We start from the raw sequence: 19,099 nt of genomic DNA, 5'->3' as shown, positions 1-19,099 counted from the left end.
ATGCGATATATGCTACCAAAATAATAAATGGGATCGTCGTCTAAGCTGCCGTGCTTAAATTAACTAGCTTTTTTTGGGTGGTTTCAAAATGTTTAAACTAAATTTACGTTAGTGTATGATTTAAAAAAATGCCTATATTCTTAATCACATCTTGACTATGGCATCCAGAAAGAAAGTTGCATGCGATATCAAAATTGATGATCCCGTTAGCTCAGCATCTGAGAGTGAACTTGAAGATGAAGATTTCCTGTTAGAGTTCACTGGACGCCTGACGTTACATCACGGGGAGCATGAACCCTCATTCTCTTCGTCGTTTTCGCCGTCGGTTGCTAGTGCGGACGATGACATTTTTTGGGCTAGAAACAAATCAAAGGATTCTATACAAGGAAGAGAACGATCGAACAGTGAAACAGCCGTTTTGGGGTTTCAAACAGCCCTAGGTGCTACTCAGCAGTCTAATAAAAAAGGTAAAAAATATTAAATAATATCCAATGTGCAAAAACTGATTTATTATTATTAAATGAAAATAAAATATGTCTCTATATAATTATTTTATACCACTCATTTATTTTGTTTCAACCTAAAATTCTATTAGTATTAGGTGGGTGGGAAGCAACAGGGTTTTATGATCATCTACACATTACAAAAGACGGTGTGGTGGCTTTATGCTGATATGAGTGATAAAACATCCAATTTGTTTATAGACCTGTTCATATTTTATTTTGCAATTAAGTAAGCATACTTAGCAGTGTCTCATTTATGAATGCCTAAAATGCTAAAAATGAATGACTGCTGATATACACTGTGAAATACCCCTGGTACAAACAATATGTGCAATGTCAATTTTTATTTTACTCTGTATACCACCACACCGTTCAAAAATTCTTGCAGGAGACTTCACATTGCCATTCTTGTATGACATCATACTTTATTTGGCTGACTGGTGGGTTGAGATAAATGTTTATCCACCAATCAATTTGCTACACACCTGGCGCCAGAAGCAACATCAATAACATGACTTTACATAAAAATCCCAGGTTACTTTATTGTTGGTTGTATTAAAACAACTCTGGCTGTAATTGATAACCTAAAAATTTCATTCTGCTGATTTAAATGATATTCCAGTGAAAGAAATCACAAACGCAAGACAAAGAAAAGTGCCCAATCAAATAGTTTTTAACTTTTGTTAGCAAACTCTCCATCCTTAAGCTCTGTCTACACTATCAAACTAGTTTGACAAAAAAAAATGTGATGTGCCCAAATATGGTATTAGTATATGACATTATCAACTTCATATATGGGCACATTACATTTTTTTGTGTGTGAAGCTTTAGATAACTTATGTACCGTAAATCTTCTAATATTAGTAACCCACACTCTAATAGTAACCCCCTTCTAATAGTAACCCATGGGGGTTAATATTAGAGTCACAAAAACTGTTGACAAAATGACATTGAGGAAGACTGGTCATTTATGATGCAGCCGTATTTTGAAAACAAGGAGATAATGCATGTTGATCTCGGGAGTGGGGAGGGGAGTGTTTTTAAGTTTATAAAATAAAGTTAGAGTTCAAACAAATTATTTATTCAAACTGTTTTGCTGTGATTTGCTGACTGGAAAAGTTGGGGTGGGTTACTATTTTCAGGTGCCTAATTTAAGATTAATAATAGTAACCCACCTTCTAATAGTAACACACCCTAAAAAAAATCAAAGAATAATAACCCAGGGTTAAACTTAGAAGATTTACGGTATTTCTGTTGCAGATCTTTGATCGAAACGGAACTAAATCATGTTATTAATTCGTGCACTGTTACCTTCTATTGATTTATGAATACAATTTTCACAGGGTAAAGATTACAATTTGATATATATTGATTTACAAAAAGAAATTACACACATTATTTGAAATTTAACCTGGTAAATTATGTTATTCAATTCAAATATAATTTATTCTTCATAAAATATTTTTCATAAGATAAAACAATATTGGATAAAGATGAAAGAAATAAAATTATTAATATATAAATATATATTTAAATAATTTTAAAAGAGAACTGTTAAACCAATATTTTCATTTTTAATTCCAAAATAATTTATTATTTGTATTTATTATTGTGTTGTTGGTATACATTCATAGAATTAAATATAATAGAAATATATTATCATAAAGTGATACTGTACTTTATTCTAAAATCATAATAATAATAATTTTAAAGTTCATTCAGTTATTAGTAATATAAAGCTCTATCTACACTATCAAACTAGTATGACAAAATAAAGTGTGATGTACCCAAATATGGTAGTGATATTCCCAAATACGGTAGTGATATGACATCATCATGTCCATGGGCGCATCACATTTTTCACATAAATTTAGTGGTAGACAGAGCTTTAGGTGTTATTATAGCGTCCAAACCCTTTTTGCTGTTATTTCTCCAATTTTGTGATTATACAATTACAAGAATTATCAACCTATACATCACCCTAAAGGGGCTGACACCTTGTTCCATGACGTATCACAATTAAATGGAATGACAATATGACATAAAATACTAATTAAAATACCTTAGAGAATATGACAAAGGTGAATGAAGGTGTGTAATGTAACGCATTGATGTACAACAATCAGTATCCCGTTTGCGTGTGTATAATTAGTCTTTCCCCCAGTCAACGTATGGCAAATGAATCGTTGCTGATTATATTGAGTGACTAAACAGAAAATGTCCATAAATTTTATTGTGTAATTAACTTTCTTTTTTTTTATATATATAATTAAAAATTATTTGGAAAATAGAACAATTATAGAAATAGTGATAGTAGTTATTTTAAAAATGTTAGAAATGTACAGTCTATATCGTGCCTTGCTTACCTGGATAAACCAACATAAGCCTCTCTCTCCGACGAGAGGTAAACATTACGAAAAGAAGAACATTCATAACATTAATTTTTCCGCACCCCCGTCGGATAATGGATCAGTCCGGCACCAGGACGCCCTCAAGTGAGACATTTAGACAACCAATACATTTTTGTTGTTTTTAACATAAATGATTTAAACATGCCCACCCACCCTTTACAATTTACCATTAATTGACACTTAGTTAAATATGTAGACATTCTGAACTTTTGATGTACTGCAAGAAGTTCACATGCCATTAGGGCTAGTAAAATCTACAGGTAACTTGCCCAACAGGCTAGTGAAAACAATGACGAATCCTACCAATTAACCAATGACACTATAATTATCTAATTCTAAACAGGTGACTTTGTGAACATGCTGATTGTAATGTTACCAATAATTAACCTATTTGCCGTAATAGCCAAAAGTTCACTATAAGGACAAACTATCTATGCATCACATGTACAGCAAGTGGGTGGGTCAGGCCTCATTAAATTGTATGTTACAATGAAACTGATCATTCTAACAAGCGCATGTCTACGGATGTGCGGTAGGAAACGCCAGTAAGACCACACCTAGTATTTAAATCTAATCGAAATAATTTGATTATTTGATAAGCCAAGTTGTTTTCATGCGATTTTCACAGCTGTGGTGTTGCGTTAAAGATAAACCCTGTCTTATTTCAAGGTACCATACCTGTGTGTAGGCGTCAAGTTATTGCATATTATAAGCATGAACGACAAATACAGTACACTATGATAACTGAGAAAATGTGAACTATATTTAGATTTGCCCATAGGCAATGTAAAGTGACACGCGCCAACGGGTTTTAGAATGCCAAAAGGACGACTCGACAATAGAAATAATTAACAATCTGATAGTGATAATGATAGATATCAACCCCTCTTAATCTGATCATATTAAATATATTGGTAGTTATATTTAGCACTTTTGCATACAGTATATGTTTCGCTGTACATTTCAAGTATATCAGAACCCCTATTATTAAGGAAATCGCTTATTAGAGACACAACAAAATTGGGTAGGGGTTGTTTCAATGTAATGTTGAGACACATATTGCCTGTTTGTTTATGAGAAAGTGTCCATTTGTTAAGAGTTTCCTTTGAAAAGAGGTGTCCCAAATGAGTGTTTTAAAACTGTATCCAAAAGGACCAGTGGCTGTATTCACCATTAGGCTAAAGGAAACACCCTTAAAATTAAAAAAAGTCTCCTATCTAAGTGAATACAATTTAAGTAATATTATATATTATTAAGTTAAGTGAAATACTTAATATTTAAAGGAAATATCTCACTTAAGTTTGATTGGTGAATACTGCCACGGGTATTGTTATAGACCATTCCTTCCTCCATGGGTTGTATACCTTTTTTCTTATTTTTCAAAGACTCCCCACCTCCATTACTTTTAATTTTTATGACAGAAAACATTTTTATTAATTTGATTATTTTTAATTAATGATTTTAAACAAAGCATGTAAAATTGTTTCCTACTTTTAGTCATTTTGCGAAATATTTTAATTTAGAAATTAAATAGAATAATTTTATAAATGTGAATACCCTTGCCCTACTGTTTCCAAGGTAAATGTAAATAGGCTTTTAAATAGTTAAAAATGTTTTAATTCAAATTAGAAATGATTTATAAATAATGTACCATTGTTGTAATATTAAAAAGGGAAGAAAATATAATGAAACAATAAACAATATTCTGCCCACACAAAAATATTGTTTTTTTGTAAAATTTTATATAGTAACAGTATTATTGTCTATTATTAGTGTAAAAGGAAGTGTATACAAAATGAGATTTTTTATACATTATTTAATGCCTTGAAGCTGATATGGAGGATGTTAACTAAAGGATACACAACTAATTTGTCAAGGGCCTATTGTATGAAATCTGATTATAAAATAATAAATTAATACTTTAATTTAAAAGATTATTATATCTGATATATTGTGATGAAACTATAGATTATATGACTGATAGTGTATCTCAAATATTACATTTCAAATCAGATATTAAAATCACAATATCTGTATTAAAACTGTAAAGTTATCTCAAGGTTGTTGACATAATTCAAGGCGATGTATTTTTAGGTCAAAATTAGCTCATTACAAGGTCTTTTACGTTGAAACATAAACATTTTTTTTTACTATCAAAATGTTTACATTAATACCAATTTTTATTCAAGAATGCCTTTCTGTATATTACAGACCGTTAATTATAATGAAAACAACTAGACAACATTTACATGAATGTTTGTATTTATTTTGTGCTTTAATACTACAGTTAGTATATCAAAATTAATTTATTAAACAATGTTATCATAAGAAATGCATACTAAACATTTACTCTCATTGCCTCGTCCTTCGGATGGGATGTAAAGCCATTGGTCCTGTGTACTTAACAGTGCACGTTAAAGAACTTGGTACAATATTCGAAAAGAGATGGGGATCGTCTCCCGGTGTGCTGATCTGGTAGGCTGGCTGCCGTGGGTCCGTAGAGGGCCTAATCCGAATCTCCTCAGTTTCCAGTTAAGCTTGAGGACTAAGATAATTACCTTTACCTTTACACCCCCAAACCCCTTTCCTGTCCAAACTGTCAATATCTAATTATAGTAATATTTAAGCTCTGTTTGCACTATCAAACTTTATGTGACAAAATATAATATGTCATATCACTACTATATTTGGAAATATCCATACCATTATTTGGGTACATCACACTTTTCTTTGTCAAACTAAACATTAAGGAATAGAAATAAAAACTCTTTGTCAGATTTAGGTATAATCATTGTTTAGGTAATACCATTGTGTTGGCAATGACAACAACTTGATAATACTTGATCAGAAAGAGACATTTGAACACATAAACATAGAATGTAACCACATAAACATAGTTAAACAGAACAATAGAATTTGAACACATAGATATAGGATTTGAACACATATATATAGGATTTGAACACATAGATATAGGATTTGAACACATAGATATAGGATTTGAACACATGGATATAGGATTTGGACACATAGATATCGGATTTGAACACACAGCCATAGGATTTAAACACAAAGCCACCGGATTTGAACACATAGATATAGGATTTGGACACATAGATATAGGATTTGAACACATAGATATAGGATTTGAACACATAGATATAGGATTTGAACACATAGATATAGGATTTGAACACATCGATATAGGATTTGAATACATAGATATAGGATTTGGACACATAGATATAGGATTTGAACACATAGATATAAGATTTGGACACATAGATATAGGATTTGGACACATAGATATAGGATTTGAACACATAGATATAGGATTTGAACACATAGATATAGGATTTGAACACATACAGTAGATATAGGATTTGGACACAGCCATAGGATTTAAAAACATATCCATAGGATTTGAACACAGATATAGGATTTGGACACAGCCATAGGATTTAAACACATATCCATATTATTTGAACACCTATCCATAGGATTTGAACACATAAGCATATGATTTGAACACAAACATAATTTACTACAACCATATGATTTGAACACATACAGTAATCATAGGATTTGAACACATAACCCATAGAATTTTCACCATATAATATCTAATCAAAGTCTGTTGTGTGGGCATGTTATTCTATTCGTTACTCACATCATTTCTGTTGCTAACCAATATTGCAAATGTTCCAGTGACTTCTGATCGAGTCCTTCCTGCCAGCTAATTTGCATGTCTGATGACATCACCAAATGAGAGGAAACTCCCCTGATCAACAAACTCGAGTCAAGAACTTGGCAGCGAGTGTATATAAACGTTTTTTGATACAGTACGACATGAATTTAATCGTGGGAACAGGACAGCCAGGGTGAAAATCTCTGTTGTGTATACTAATGAGATAAATACTTGGTGTAGTATCTTGTTCCCATACTACGATAGGAAGTGCTAGTCTTGAAAACCAGTATAAATCTTCAAAGCGGGCATTACCAGTAATAAGAAGTTTACTAAAGAATCCTTACTGTCAAGCTTAGATGGCTGTTAGTTCTATGGAATATTGAATGTGAAGAAACTGTAAGAGAACTTTAGCAGAAGAAGATAATTTTGGGAGAAATTGCAGCAGTTGGAAAACATAAATTTAAAAAAGTTAGAAAATTCAAAGACAAAAGGTAGTTTTATCATTTATCAAGTGGTTGACAATTTATCGGTGTCTCTGGCAGCTTTTTAACGTGGAAGCGAGGAGCGTTATATTTTGGTTAGTCTTGGTGCGCTACATCATCAACAGCAATGTATCGTATCCGGTTGTTCTTTAAGAATCTTTTTCTCTGCGGCTTCTCAAGTAAGTAGTATCTTTATAATATTAAAAGTGAAAGTAATCGCTATGCATCGTTGTTTACTTGTTACTTATTTTCATCCATAGACATGTATATCAAAATGATCGAATTGTACTGGGAAGGTTGTTTAAACTACATTTACAAACCGTCCCAGAGTGGAAGGTGATTGAGACGTGGGTGGGGGTATCTTCTTGGGATTGAGTATCTTTGTACTCCTATGTTAACTATAGGTTCATGGCTTTAGTTTAAGAAATAGCATTGCAGCAAAGATATATTAGCAGTTAACCAAAAACAAAGATTGGTATTAAACTTTTATAGACTTGTAGCTCAACATACACATAGACTGTATCTTCCTAACACAAGAAAAACATGCATCTGGCTTTTTTGCTGTACAAGTCCAACATGTGGTTTGATGTGTGGGTGCGGTGTAAATTTAAGTTTCATAATTATTTATAACCACAACTTGGCAAACATCGAAAACTTTTGGAAGCTGCCCAATTTGTCCCCCTTAGTACACTCACATGTTCTTGATGATAGTGGGTCTTATATAGTAGGGCCTTAGACGTTGCTTTCAATAATGTATTTAAAATTAGTAATTAACAGACATAACGATGTATCATAACTATGTAAACTGTTAGATTTATATTTTGCTATTAAAAAGAGTTTTATTGTTATTACAATATGAAATTTTATGACATAAATATATACATTTAAAATATTTTTATTTTTCATAAGTTATATTAAAACTCTTAATGTCAAATATCTTTTGACTAATTAATTTTTTGTTTAATAGATGAACCGAACTAAATTTAGAACTAAAAATAAAAAATGCTGGAGGCACATAATGAAACATTCTAAATAGCCATGAAATCTGAAATAACATTTGCAATGATTTTATATTTTTATTGAATTGACCATGAATTATTAATTTTTAATACAATATTTCACAACTTTAAATTGCACTGTACGATAAGAAATTATCAGTTTTTAAACATTTAATTTCTCATTTCAAAGGATTAAAAGACATTAAGAAATCAGTGCATGTTTTGAATGTTTCCACAATTTCATTTGAAATTAAACTTTATGCTGAGTTAGATTCTGCTAAAAGTTTGTTGAGTTTTCTGTTTTTGACAGATGGACTCATGTCTTTGTCTTTAAAAAAAAAAGAGCAATTCATTCAGATGTTTAAATTAACAATTTTAAAAACCACACTTGTAAATTACCTTAATGATAAACGATAATTTCATAATTTATTATTTTCGTTTTTGGGTTTGGTTTCCAGAAAAAGATAATGCATTAAAGCTAGTTAGAGAAACATTAGCGCTTGATTAGACTACATTTAGACATAGGTACAACAGGAAATATAACTGATTACATTCGACCAAAAGTGCCAAAAGAAAACAGCTTTGTCTTCCTATAGGATCAAAACAATTGGAACATCTTGTAACTAATCAATTTGATTTTCCGCTACGATCACGCCAATTTGGTGCTTTTATTTAAAAGTGGTTACCTGACATTGTTACAGTAATTAGGTATAATTTTTAATTGTTGTTTTGTAGGTCTGTTCGATTTGATTAGAGGTGAAGTTAATAAGCATAATTTTTCGTTTAATTCAAGTAGCGCTTTTAAATCTTGTGCTAACTTCTTGAAGAAAAATATTTTTATCTAAAAAACACCTAAGACGTGTTTAATTGCATATCTGTAGTGAAAATATTGAATTTGAAAAATTATTTCTATGATTTAGAGAAAACATCTTACCAACAGATTTCCATTTATTGACATGACAGATCAACAAAAAAACAACAAAATAATAATACAATACAAAAATGGAAATGGGATAAAAAAAAAAATAAGCATGAATACTTTTAACATGTGATTTATGAAATGTTCTTGAAATATTCTATTTGATTCAAACAGGATTTAAACCGTACCCACTAGGTTTGGAAGAGAAGCATCATAACTAAAATCTGCAACCCAGTTACATTTTCCTTTTTAAAGAAAACCTATTCACCATTGTTGATAAGCAGATGTTGAAAAATCTTGATATTTTACTAATGAAACACGAAACAGCAAGTACCAGTTAAACAAATCCAAAAATCCCACTCTGCCCTAATTTGCCTGCTTATCTTATGACCCCTACAACTATATCTTTTAGTGTTAATGATAGGATATTAAAAATTAACAAAAATTTTCCCAATTTGAATGAAATACTATCAACATTATTTCCGGAGGATGGAAACTTATTACTGATTGCAGGTCAAACAGAAATGTTTAATTATTAACATATCTAGAAAGGGATTCAGACATTGTAATTAATAGAGTATGGAGGAGTTAGGTACAAAGTTCACTTTTTTAGGCATATTCAATTAAATGAGTTTTAATGAATAATTAAAGATATATAAGATATTGAATTTTATTAGTGTATTGTAAATATAAAATTTCGGACAGTCTATAACTTTCTAATTCCTTGCTTTCAAATGTTTTAATACATTTGTAGTGTTCAATATTTAAAATTATATGCCACAAGATTGATCTAATGATAATCAATGCACAGTGAGATCGTACCTGATTTTATGTCGTTGACTAATTAACATCGTGTCATACACATGTTTAACTGATTAGTAACACTTGTTAATTAAGAAATATTATGTGTCGTTCAATTAGGGTATACAAGTGTAAAGATTCGTTCACGCACTATGGTCAGTATGTGTGTAATGGTCGCCAGGGATTTAAAGGGCGGCGGTCATAAGGTTTTTGACCCAACAGTCATTGTCCAGTTTAAATTTTTTTTTTTTTTACGTAAAAGGGGTTTTCCTAGTGATTCATGTTTTATCATATAATAGTGGGTGTATTTAATTGTTTCAATCATTACATAGTTTCATCATTAAATTCTCATTTTAAGAATTTCTTAAGAGTTTTATGAGGAATAAATGTAACCAAGTAAAAACAAATTTTGCATGTCCTTTTCTAATATCACTTTTTATAGATAAATCTTATCTTATGATTTTAATCTATGTCAATATCATAGATTTTCAATGTCTGTACATAAATACAGATGATTTTAATTTTTTTGGAATTAATAAACTGATCGGATTTGTTTATGAAAAATACTATATATATAATTTTACTTCATCATTCTAATTACAACAATAATAAAAAAAAATTTATATTGCTACTTTTTTTAAGATACGCATAGAAACTCCAAGGATTAATAAAGTACCCCTCCTATGTGTGAGTAATGATGATAATCATTGTAATGTGTTACTCTACCACATTCATAAAACTTAATGTAATTGAATTGACAATAATCATAGATGTACAAGATATTTAGAATTAAGTCATAAAGTACATGATATACTGGAGAATGTTATCGTGATATTTCCCAGCTTTCTTTGCCGATTTCTCGCTCCATCATATATTTATTACGACTATAGATCATTAAATTGATATTAGCCATTGATGCAGACTTGACGAGTGCTGTCATGTACCCATGTAAATCTGTCATTAGTAATGCGTGGAGAACCGTATCGCAGCAACTGGTCTTCTGGAAGGGTATAAGAAACTCCCAAGAGGCGCACCCCCAGCTTTACTCCGTGACCCGAACTTCCCTCTTGAGAAATCAAACCGGGTCATGCGAGGACAAGCCGGAATTACTTATACAGTTGACAGTCTAGCCTGACATATATACATAACAACCTCATTAGCCGAAATATAGTGTGGTTCACAATTAACAGGTGCCGTAGACATGTTCTGTTGCGAGCGCGAGTTTTAGTTACCATCATTCTCATTGACTCACGATTTTTGCATTTTCAAACTGTGTTACAAACCACAGCTTGCATGATAAGTATGAATCTTTCTTAAAATAGGCACATCATTTGCATAATTGTCAAGTGACACAGGAAGGACTTGTCAGACCTTAGCTTCTTATCTTTAGGATCTAAGAAGTAATATTGAATTATCTGATTTCTTGAAGACATCAAGATATGTTCATAATTTTCTTTTTGACTCATGCCCTAAAAACCACATTTCTAGCCTTCAAAAATAATGTCTTATGAAAATATGATGTCTTGTCTAAGTTTTCTCTTTGTAAGCCTAGATCAGCACTTGAACCAAAGATAATAGACGGGGAGAAACATGTTTAACCATACCAATGTTGCATGTTGCTCTTTTGGTTCCATCACCAATAGAGACTTTGCAATTTCTTTATGTGTCATGATGATGAAGATCGACGCGATCAAATAAAAAAATGACAGAAATGTCACCTATGCATATATTATTATTGCTAATATTACACAACCTTGTCTGTGTTTGGATTTGAATTTGAGGTTGTTGTGGAAGGCATCCCCATTAGGTTGAATGACTTCATAGCCTTACTTTTGGTAACGTAGAAAACTATTTTTATATTTTAATAGGTTTGACATCATTTTTTTTCAAAGTCTGTTTGCAACAAATTGATTCAATAAATCTTCTATATTTTGTTTTCTTTTAATGTTTTGCAGAAGTTGATTGCTTAGGTGGAATACGAAACCATCCGCCAAAAGAATATGATCTTGGTAAAATTGCAAAATTTCAGCAAGGACGAACAAGTTTTGAAGTTGCATCAGCCAAGACTATGCGAGATGGCCATAAACGCTTTGTGGTATGTTTTTTTTTCAATAGATATTTTAATTATCATTATTAAACTTAATAAAGAATCAAAACTGTAAATATGTAGAAAAAATCTATGAGATAAATAGAAAGTTAGACAATGTGTACTCATTTATATTTATGAAGCCAATATGACACTCATGTTGGTCATTCTGCTGAATATTTACCAATAAATAAAATAAAAGTTCACAGTTTTAACCTAAAAAACAGTAGCACTTTGGTATAGTTATCGGCTACTAAACAGTTTCCTGACTGGATTAGTATAACATGGTTAGAGATCACAACCTTGTTTTAAACCAGGTCAAAAAATTCCAACTAAAAAGGCACACTGCATATGTTACAAAGTGAAATTGGTGCAACGGGGCAATCTGGTATCTACCAGGAAGCCGGTACAACATGAACCCTCTCGTATCACTTGTCATTTCTTACACCTCTGACTTTCAACGGAACACTGCTAAGTTTCAAACTGCACCCCTTCGCAGCACCAAATTGACCTTTCGGTACTCATATCGAATTGATCTAACAGAGCACATGGCTTTAAACTGCATGATTAAATAATACCACAATCAAAACGCAATTGTATTGTAGTTTTTTTTTTCTTTTTTTTTTTCTTCTTTAATAATGAATAGTGTATGTTTTTAGATATGCATTATTTTAATTGATAGTATGAATTTATATTATTTATTTTAATAATAATAATACTGTATATTACAACATATGTTTATTTTTTCATTCTTTATTTTTGCATATCTTTTATTCTCATTTATAATACTTATTTTTATTAACTTACACGTTCATTTATGCATCCTTTCATTCATTCATCTATATATTTTAATTTCCATCTATTATATATTTATTCGTTCTTTCATTTATTTACTATTATTAGTTTATCAATTAATTTTAAACATTAATTTTACTCCAATCGTTTCTTTAGGCTCTGTTTCTGCTGCATAGCGCCGAATAAACCGATTATTTAAAACATGTAATTTTTATATTGACTTCATTTCTGCAAAATTTTTACCCCAAAATAATAATAACCGTTTAAATCAGTGGGTGGTCGTTGACAAAAATCGTTAAAATTAACCAAAATACAATTGGTCCTGGCGGTTAATTCAAACGTTACTGTAGTGTAGTTCACTCAAGGTCAGCAGCTATCAATCAAATAACCGTTATATCTTGTTGCGGCTAAAATGGCTCAGCGATAACCGGTTAAATGGTGAATTGAATGGGTGTTTTTAACCGGTTATTTTTGCTTGGAACCGGTTACCACAAAATTGTCCTGTTTTTGCTCCCAAGAAAATTGAGTTAATTTATTCACACCGTTTTTTAATCGGTTATTTTTATGCAGCAGAAACAGGCCCTTAGATTTAATATATTAACATCAAAGATAAGATAGATATAAGATATCAACCGTACCAGATATTTCTGCAAATCATTCACATTAGCTTTTCCGCATACTAATTAACAAATCCATATGGGATAATCACAATAATCTGAAGGCCTATTTGTTAATTGAAATGACCGATTGTCAGAAGCCAATCAAAGCTTGAAAAAAAAAATCATTATCTTATTTACATCTGATAAGCACATTGTAAACTAAGCAATTTGGATTAGTGTATACTTGTGATGTAAGTCGCATATATTACTGTAGGGCTATTAAAAATCAGATAAATTCATTTTATTACCATAGTGACTTTAGTACGAGTGATTTTCATGTGTTTCCTTTGTGTGGATATAAAGGTCAAACCCCAGTATTTTAGTTCTTCGGTTTAAGCCCACCAATTGTGTGATAAGCCCATCTCCTAAACTCTAAGTTTAATCAGAGGAAAAAACCCTCTTATGGGACACTCTTAATCAGAATCCGTAGCTCTCTTCTCGGGAGAAAATAGGCCAATGTCGGTTTATCCAGTTAAGCTAGCACTCATAGACAACAACACCACTTTTGGTTTGTGTAATTAAGAGGACTCTTTTGTGAAACCAATGAGGATCAATAGTAAACATACAGCCAACCCTATTCAGGGGTAACCCCTCTTGAGGCGACACTCTGTTGGGTTTATGTGAAGGTGGCCCCTTAAAAGGGGTTCTACCTGGCAGCTAGTTCTGCTGTATTTCTAATACTAATATATATGCATGTACTGTATGCATAATAAATCTGAATTTAACTGAAGCTTATCGAAGCCTTGTTTTAATTAAAGAGGATGCAACTGTTTATATCGACCAAAATTAGAAACTATCTGTTCTAAAACCATCTCAACAACGGAAGACAATAAACTAAGCGCCTTGAGTGGCAAAGTCTGCATTTCCTACTGTCTAGATAATATCAATTAGAAGGAAGTCTTTATGATGGACACGATGAACTATCAAACGAACAAATCGTGTAGTTTATATATCTTTACTTTTTATTCTTAACATTCTAGCAGTGATTGATACAATATTGATAGATGCCTAGTTTACCTGGATAAACTAAGAACACAATTTTTTTAAAAACTTGAGCTAAAAATGCCCCTCCAAAACAGTGGTATAGGCAATGTCTATTTTTTAATCTGTTTAATACAAATGACATTATCTTCTACTTTAAAAAAAATGACATTGAAAATGTGTTGATAACTGAATCTTGTTGAGTGCTATGAAACAAGGGTTATGTTAAAAATTGTTCTATACCTATTGTTTTTATATAAAATATCACTTTTTTTTCCCTAAATCTGTAAATTAATTCATTCTCAGCTGGTTTTATTGTCTATTTCATGATGGTTTTCCTGTTCAATTAATTCCGACCAATATAAACCATTTTGTTATTAAATGTATATAAGTATAAAGATCTGTAAAGCTATTAATTAATCAGAAGGACCTTCGCTACATGATTTCCGAAACAAATTCACAGATTTCCAACGAGGAAACAGATTTTGCAAATCACATTGCTTTATTTTTAACTTTTTAAAAACTATATGTCCTTTTGATTATAAAATCATTTCAATTAGTTCTCCGTTTTTTAATTTTCTCAAGATCGAGTGGTTTAGATTAATTAGTCTGCAGTTTTTGACATTTTAGGTTTTAAATATTTAAAATGAGGCTTGCAAAATGAACAAGGTAGTTTTAAATGTACAGGAGCTGTGTTATATTGTGTTTGTTTAAAACATTAATTGAAACGCATATTTCTTGCATAGCTTAGCTGGATAAACCTATAATGCCTATTCTCCTTAAAGAGGACTCTAAAAGTACAAAATTCACACTTCTCCAAATGGTGTAGTCCATGATTCATGCCATCAAATACCACGCTATTTTGAGACATGGATAATAAGCTAAAAATGTTTACTTTATTTAGGTAAGCTACAGTCAGAGACTATGAACACCACTGTTTATAAAAAAAAAATCATGTTTTTTTCAATTAATTTTATGTATTTTTATTTTTAGTTGTATACAATAGCTGTTAAACGTTCAATTGGAAAGGACACATCTCAAGCGCTGATTGACAGAAGATATACTGAATTTTACCTTCTTAATAAAGTATTAAAACGCAAGTACCCTCATATTATGGAACATGTTGCCTTCCCAAAGAAAGCCATCACTGGCAATTACCGTCACCACTTCATTGCAGAGCGAAGTCGGGCGTTCGAACAGTTCTTAACCCACATCTACACTTTCGAAGAGATTAGAAATTGTCCAGAATTTCAAGATTTCTTCTACAACAAAGACCTCAAAACGGCTTTTAAGTACATAAGCGCGAACGACTTCCAAGAAGCAATACCATTTTTACAAAACGCTTTACATCTGCAAGAAAAAATGCTTGGAGAAAAGCATCAGGACACTATTAGAACATTATGTGCATTGGTTGTTGCGTATTCCTCTTTAGAAGACGGGGATTCGCATGCCTCCGCATTTGCCGAGTGTGCCCTCCAGTGTATAGGAGAAGACGAATCAAACCCATTTTTTATATCGTTACTACAAACTGTTATTGGTATGAGGTGGCGCAGAGGTGCAGAAAAGCGCAATCTTGAAGACACGTTATCAAAATATATAGATGATGAAATTGGTCCTGTAAAAATGCCCACACTTGAAGACTTAGTTGTACAAAGTTTATCCCACATTTAGTGCTGTAGATATCAACAGATTTTTATACCATATACCGTGTTTATGTTCCTCATGTTTTGTAGTAGTATTAAGCATATAGAATGAATACTATAGTGTATAAATAGTAATAACAAAATAATTGGAGCACAAATTTTATATATCGAAATGAAACCTGATGGTTTGGCCATTTTACTATACACTGTAGTTCATTACAGAAAACAGGGTGGTTTAGCCTCTAATTAGGGCCACTAGAAATTTGGTGCTGATGATGTCGCCCATTCTTGACTGAGTTATCATCTCCCAGAATGCAACATCTCATATTAAGAAACAGTGTATTTTTATATATAATCGTTGGCTAAATTTGGCATGGCAGTTTGCAGCTTTCAAACCTTTTACCTATGCCACTGTTGATAAAAATGTTCTGTGCTTGGTAACATGAAAGCCGTCCCATTACCTGCTGTTAGCTATCAGCATTTAAAACCCCATCTTGCCTAATACCCCTTTCACACCAAAAGCAAAACTCAGTGAGGTAATTTCCCGATTAATGAAGTAAGCCTACCTGGTGGTGGCCATAGAACGGTCCCGAGATAACAACTATACTTCGGCTTTAGTCGATAGAAGATTGAAAAAAATTGTTAGAGATAGAGTATACGATGTTTGGTTATGTGTAGATGTGTGACTTATTCAAATGATGTTCTGCATAAGGAAATGGAAAAGGGGTATCTCCGGAGTTTCTCGATATTTTGAATGGTCGTAAACCCTGGGGTGTCTCTGGAGATTACTCCGGAATTTTGGTGTAAAAGGGGTATCATTCACAAATAATAAACAACAACAAAAAGGAAGGTTTTTAGATTTGAAATTAACCATGAACATTAATGATTTGCTTCAACTGAAAGAGATCATTTTTTGAACCAGAAATTATTGGTTGACATATAAGCCTCCAATCTCAATTTAAAATTCAATGTAAAATTCATATTGGTAAGTTCACAATAAAGGGTACGGTGAAGTTGTGGGTGTAATTGTATAGTGTGGACAGATTGTAGGTTGTATATTTAAGAAAGGTTGTATTCGTAATGTGAAAGTGCAATTGAAGTTCAAATGAAAGATTTTCATTCAAAGGATGTCGCATATCATCTTGCTCGTAAAACAACCAATTTCTTCTGACAGTACACTGACTTCGATACCTGTATCATAGGCTAACCTGTAATATAGTTGCTACATGTGATCCATGTGTGACACTGTATTACAGAATGGGCATACGATACTTGACATATGTGGAGATACATTACAGAGATTTGCTTATATCATGTTATTTACCCACCATAAGCTTTTTTGTAGTATGTGACATGTAAAACATACATTTTTATGTTCAGTTTTTAATGATTCATTATTATGATAATCAAAAGTACAATATTTAATATTTCAATTAAAAATTCATTACATATGTAACTTTTTAGTTGGCAGATATATTTTGAGGATGTGGTTTAGAAGTATGTGAAAATATTGGCTAGATATCAGCTGGGATGTAGCATTGCATCCTGTGTTTTGATTCTTAATTATACTAATTAATCTCAACTACACTTTCTCTTTCCATTTTTACATATATTAATATTATCCTCTTTGAACATTATTTGTAAGTAATTCCTCAGTGTAAAGAAAAAACAAGATAGTTCAACACAGGTGTGAAGGGTGAAAAAAAAATGGAATTATGAATGTTTAAATACAGCTGTTTCAAAGTTGTGAATACCTGGTGCTTTAAAAAAGTTGGTCATTTGTAGGCACCACCAAAGTGAAAAGTGAAAATGACCCATTTTGTACTTTAAAAACACAATTATTAGAATAGGTATATGTTGTGGTTTTTTTTCCAATTGTTTTGTGACAAAATTATCTACCAAAATTTAGGCAAAAATTCATATAAGTATAGCATTTTTTAAATTGTTTGATCTAGTACCAATAATTAACCAGCCCAATCGCCTACCTATCTCAATCTTTTTTCATCCAAACAGGTATACTAATTACATCTTAGTTTGTGATATTTTATTAATATTAAATTTATATTAAATTCATTTAAATGTAAAATGCCTAATAAATTTTGTTAGGCCTTTTACATTTAAATGAACTTATATTAAAAAATCTTGATAAACTTTTTATTTAATGCTTGGTGATTAATGATGGGTAAGATAAAACTTATCTCGATATCGTATTAATTCCCAAGCTCTCACCATCACCTTAAAAAAAATGCATTCATCGATATGCTTGAATGAGTCGGAAATGTATCATTAATTACCTGTTTGTTGAAATAATGAATTTATATTAAAATTAATTGTTTTTATTATAACATTGAAAAACTGAGTATGTGCAATCACCATAGAATCAATTTTAAACTCAATTTTATCACCCAAGTGTTTTATAAATGGTTTTTACAAATTTAATATATAGATATATATATATGAATATTACATAATTTAATAATATATATAATTTGTTTTTATTCTATGAATTACTATATTAATGGTATTATGATATATTTTTCATTATATTGTATTATAAATATAATTATATTATTTTTAATATAATTATTGTTAATGAATGAATTTTTAAGCAAAGAGTTAAATTATAATTAAACTGTACTGGCTCTAATATTACCCCACACATCTCTGGTATAACCCCACACATCTCTGGTGTAACCCCACATCTCTGGTATAACCCCACACATCTCTGGTGTAACCCCACACATCTCTGGTATAACCCCACACATCTCTGGTGTAACCCCACATCTCTGGTATAACCCCAGACATCTCTGGTGTAACCCCACACATCTCTGGTATAACCCCACACATCTCTGGTGTAACTCCACACATCTCTGGTATAACCCCACACATCTCTGGTGTAACCCCACACATCTCTGGTATAACCCCACACATCTCTGGTGTAACTCCACACATCTCTGGTATAACCCCACACATCTCTGGTATAACCCCACATATCTCTGGTGTAACCCCACATCTCTGGTATAACTCCACTTATCTCTGGTATAACTCCACATATCTCTGGTATAACCCCACACATCTCTGGTATAACCCCACACATCTCTGGTGTAACTCCACACATCTCTGGTATAACCCC

General features: G+C 31.6%; 1 protein-coding gene across 1 annotated transcript; it reads left to right on the top strand.

The window, feature by feature from the left end:
* Nucleotides 1–35: 35 nt before the first annotated feature.
* On the top strand, nucleotides 36–17,943 carry LOC140056754 (sorting nexin-21-like). The gene is made up of 3 exons (XM_072102227.1): nucleotides 36–467; nucleotides 11,758–11,897; nucleotides 15,317–17,943. Exons 1-3 carry the CDS (start codon nucleotides 158–160, stop codon nucleotides 15,992–15,994), a joined length of 1,128 nt encoding a protein of 375 aa, XP_071958328.1. The 5' UTR covers nucleotides 36–157; the 3' UTR covers nucleotides 15,995–17,943.
* The last annotated feature ends 1,156 nt before the right edge of the window (nucleotides 17,944–19,099 follow it).

The sequence above is a fragment of the Antedon mediterranea genome, chromosome 8 (genome assembly GCF_964355755.1).
Source record: "Antedon mediterranea chromosome 8, ecAntMedi1.1, whole genome shotgun sequence".
Classification (NCBI taxonomy): domain Eukaryota; kingdom Metazoa; phylum Echinodermata; class Crinoidea; order Comatulida; family Antedonidae; genus Antedon; species Antedon mediterranea.
Note: the sequence above shows the minus strand (reverse complement) of the source record. Positions and strands in the feature narration are given on the sequence as shown.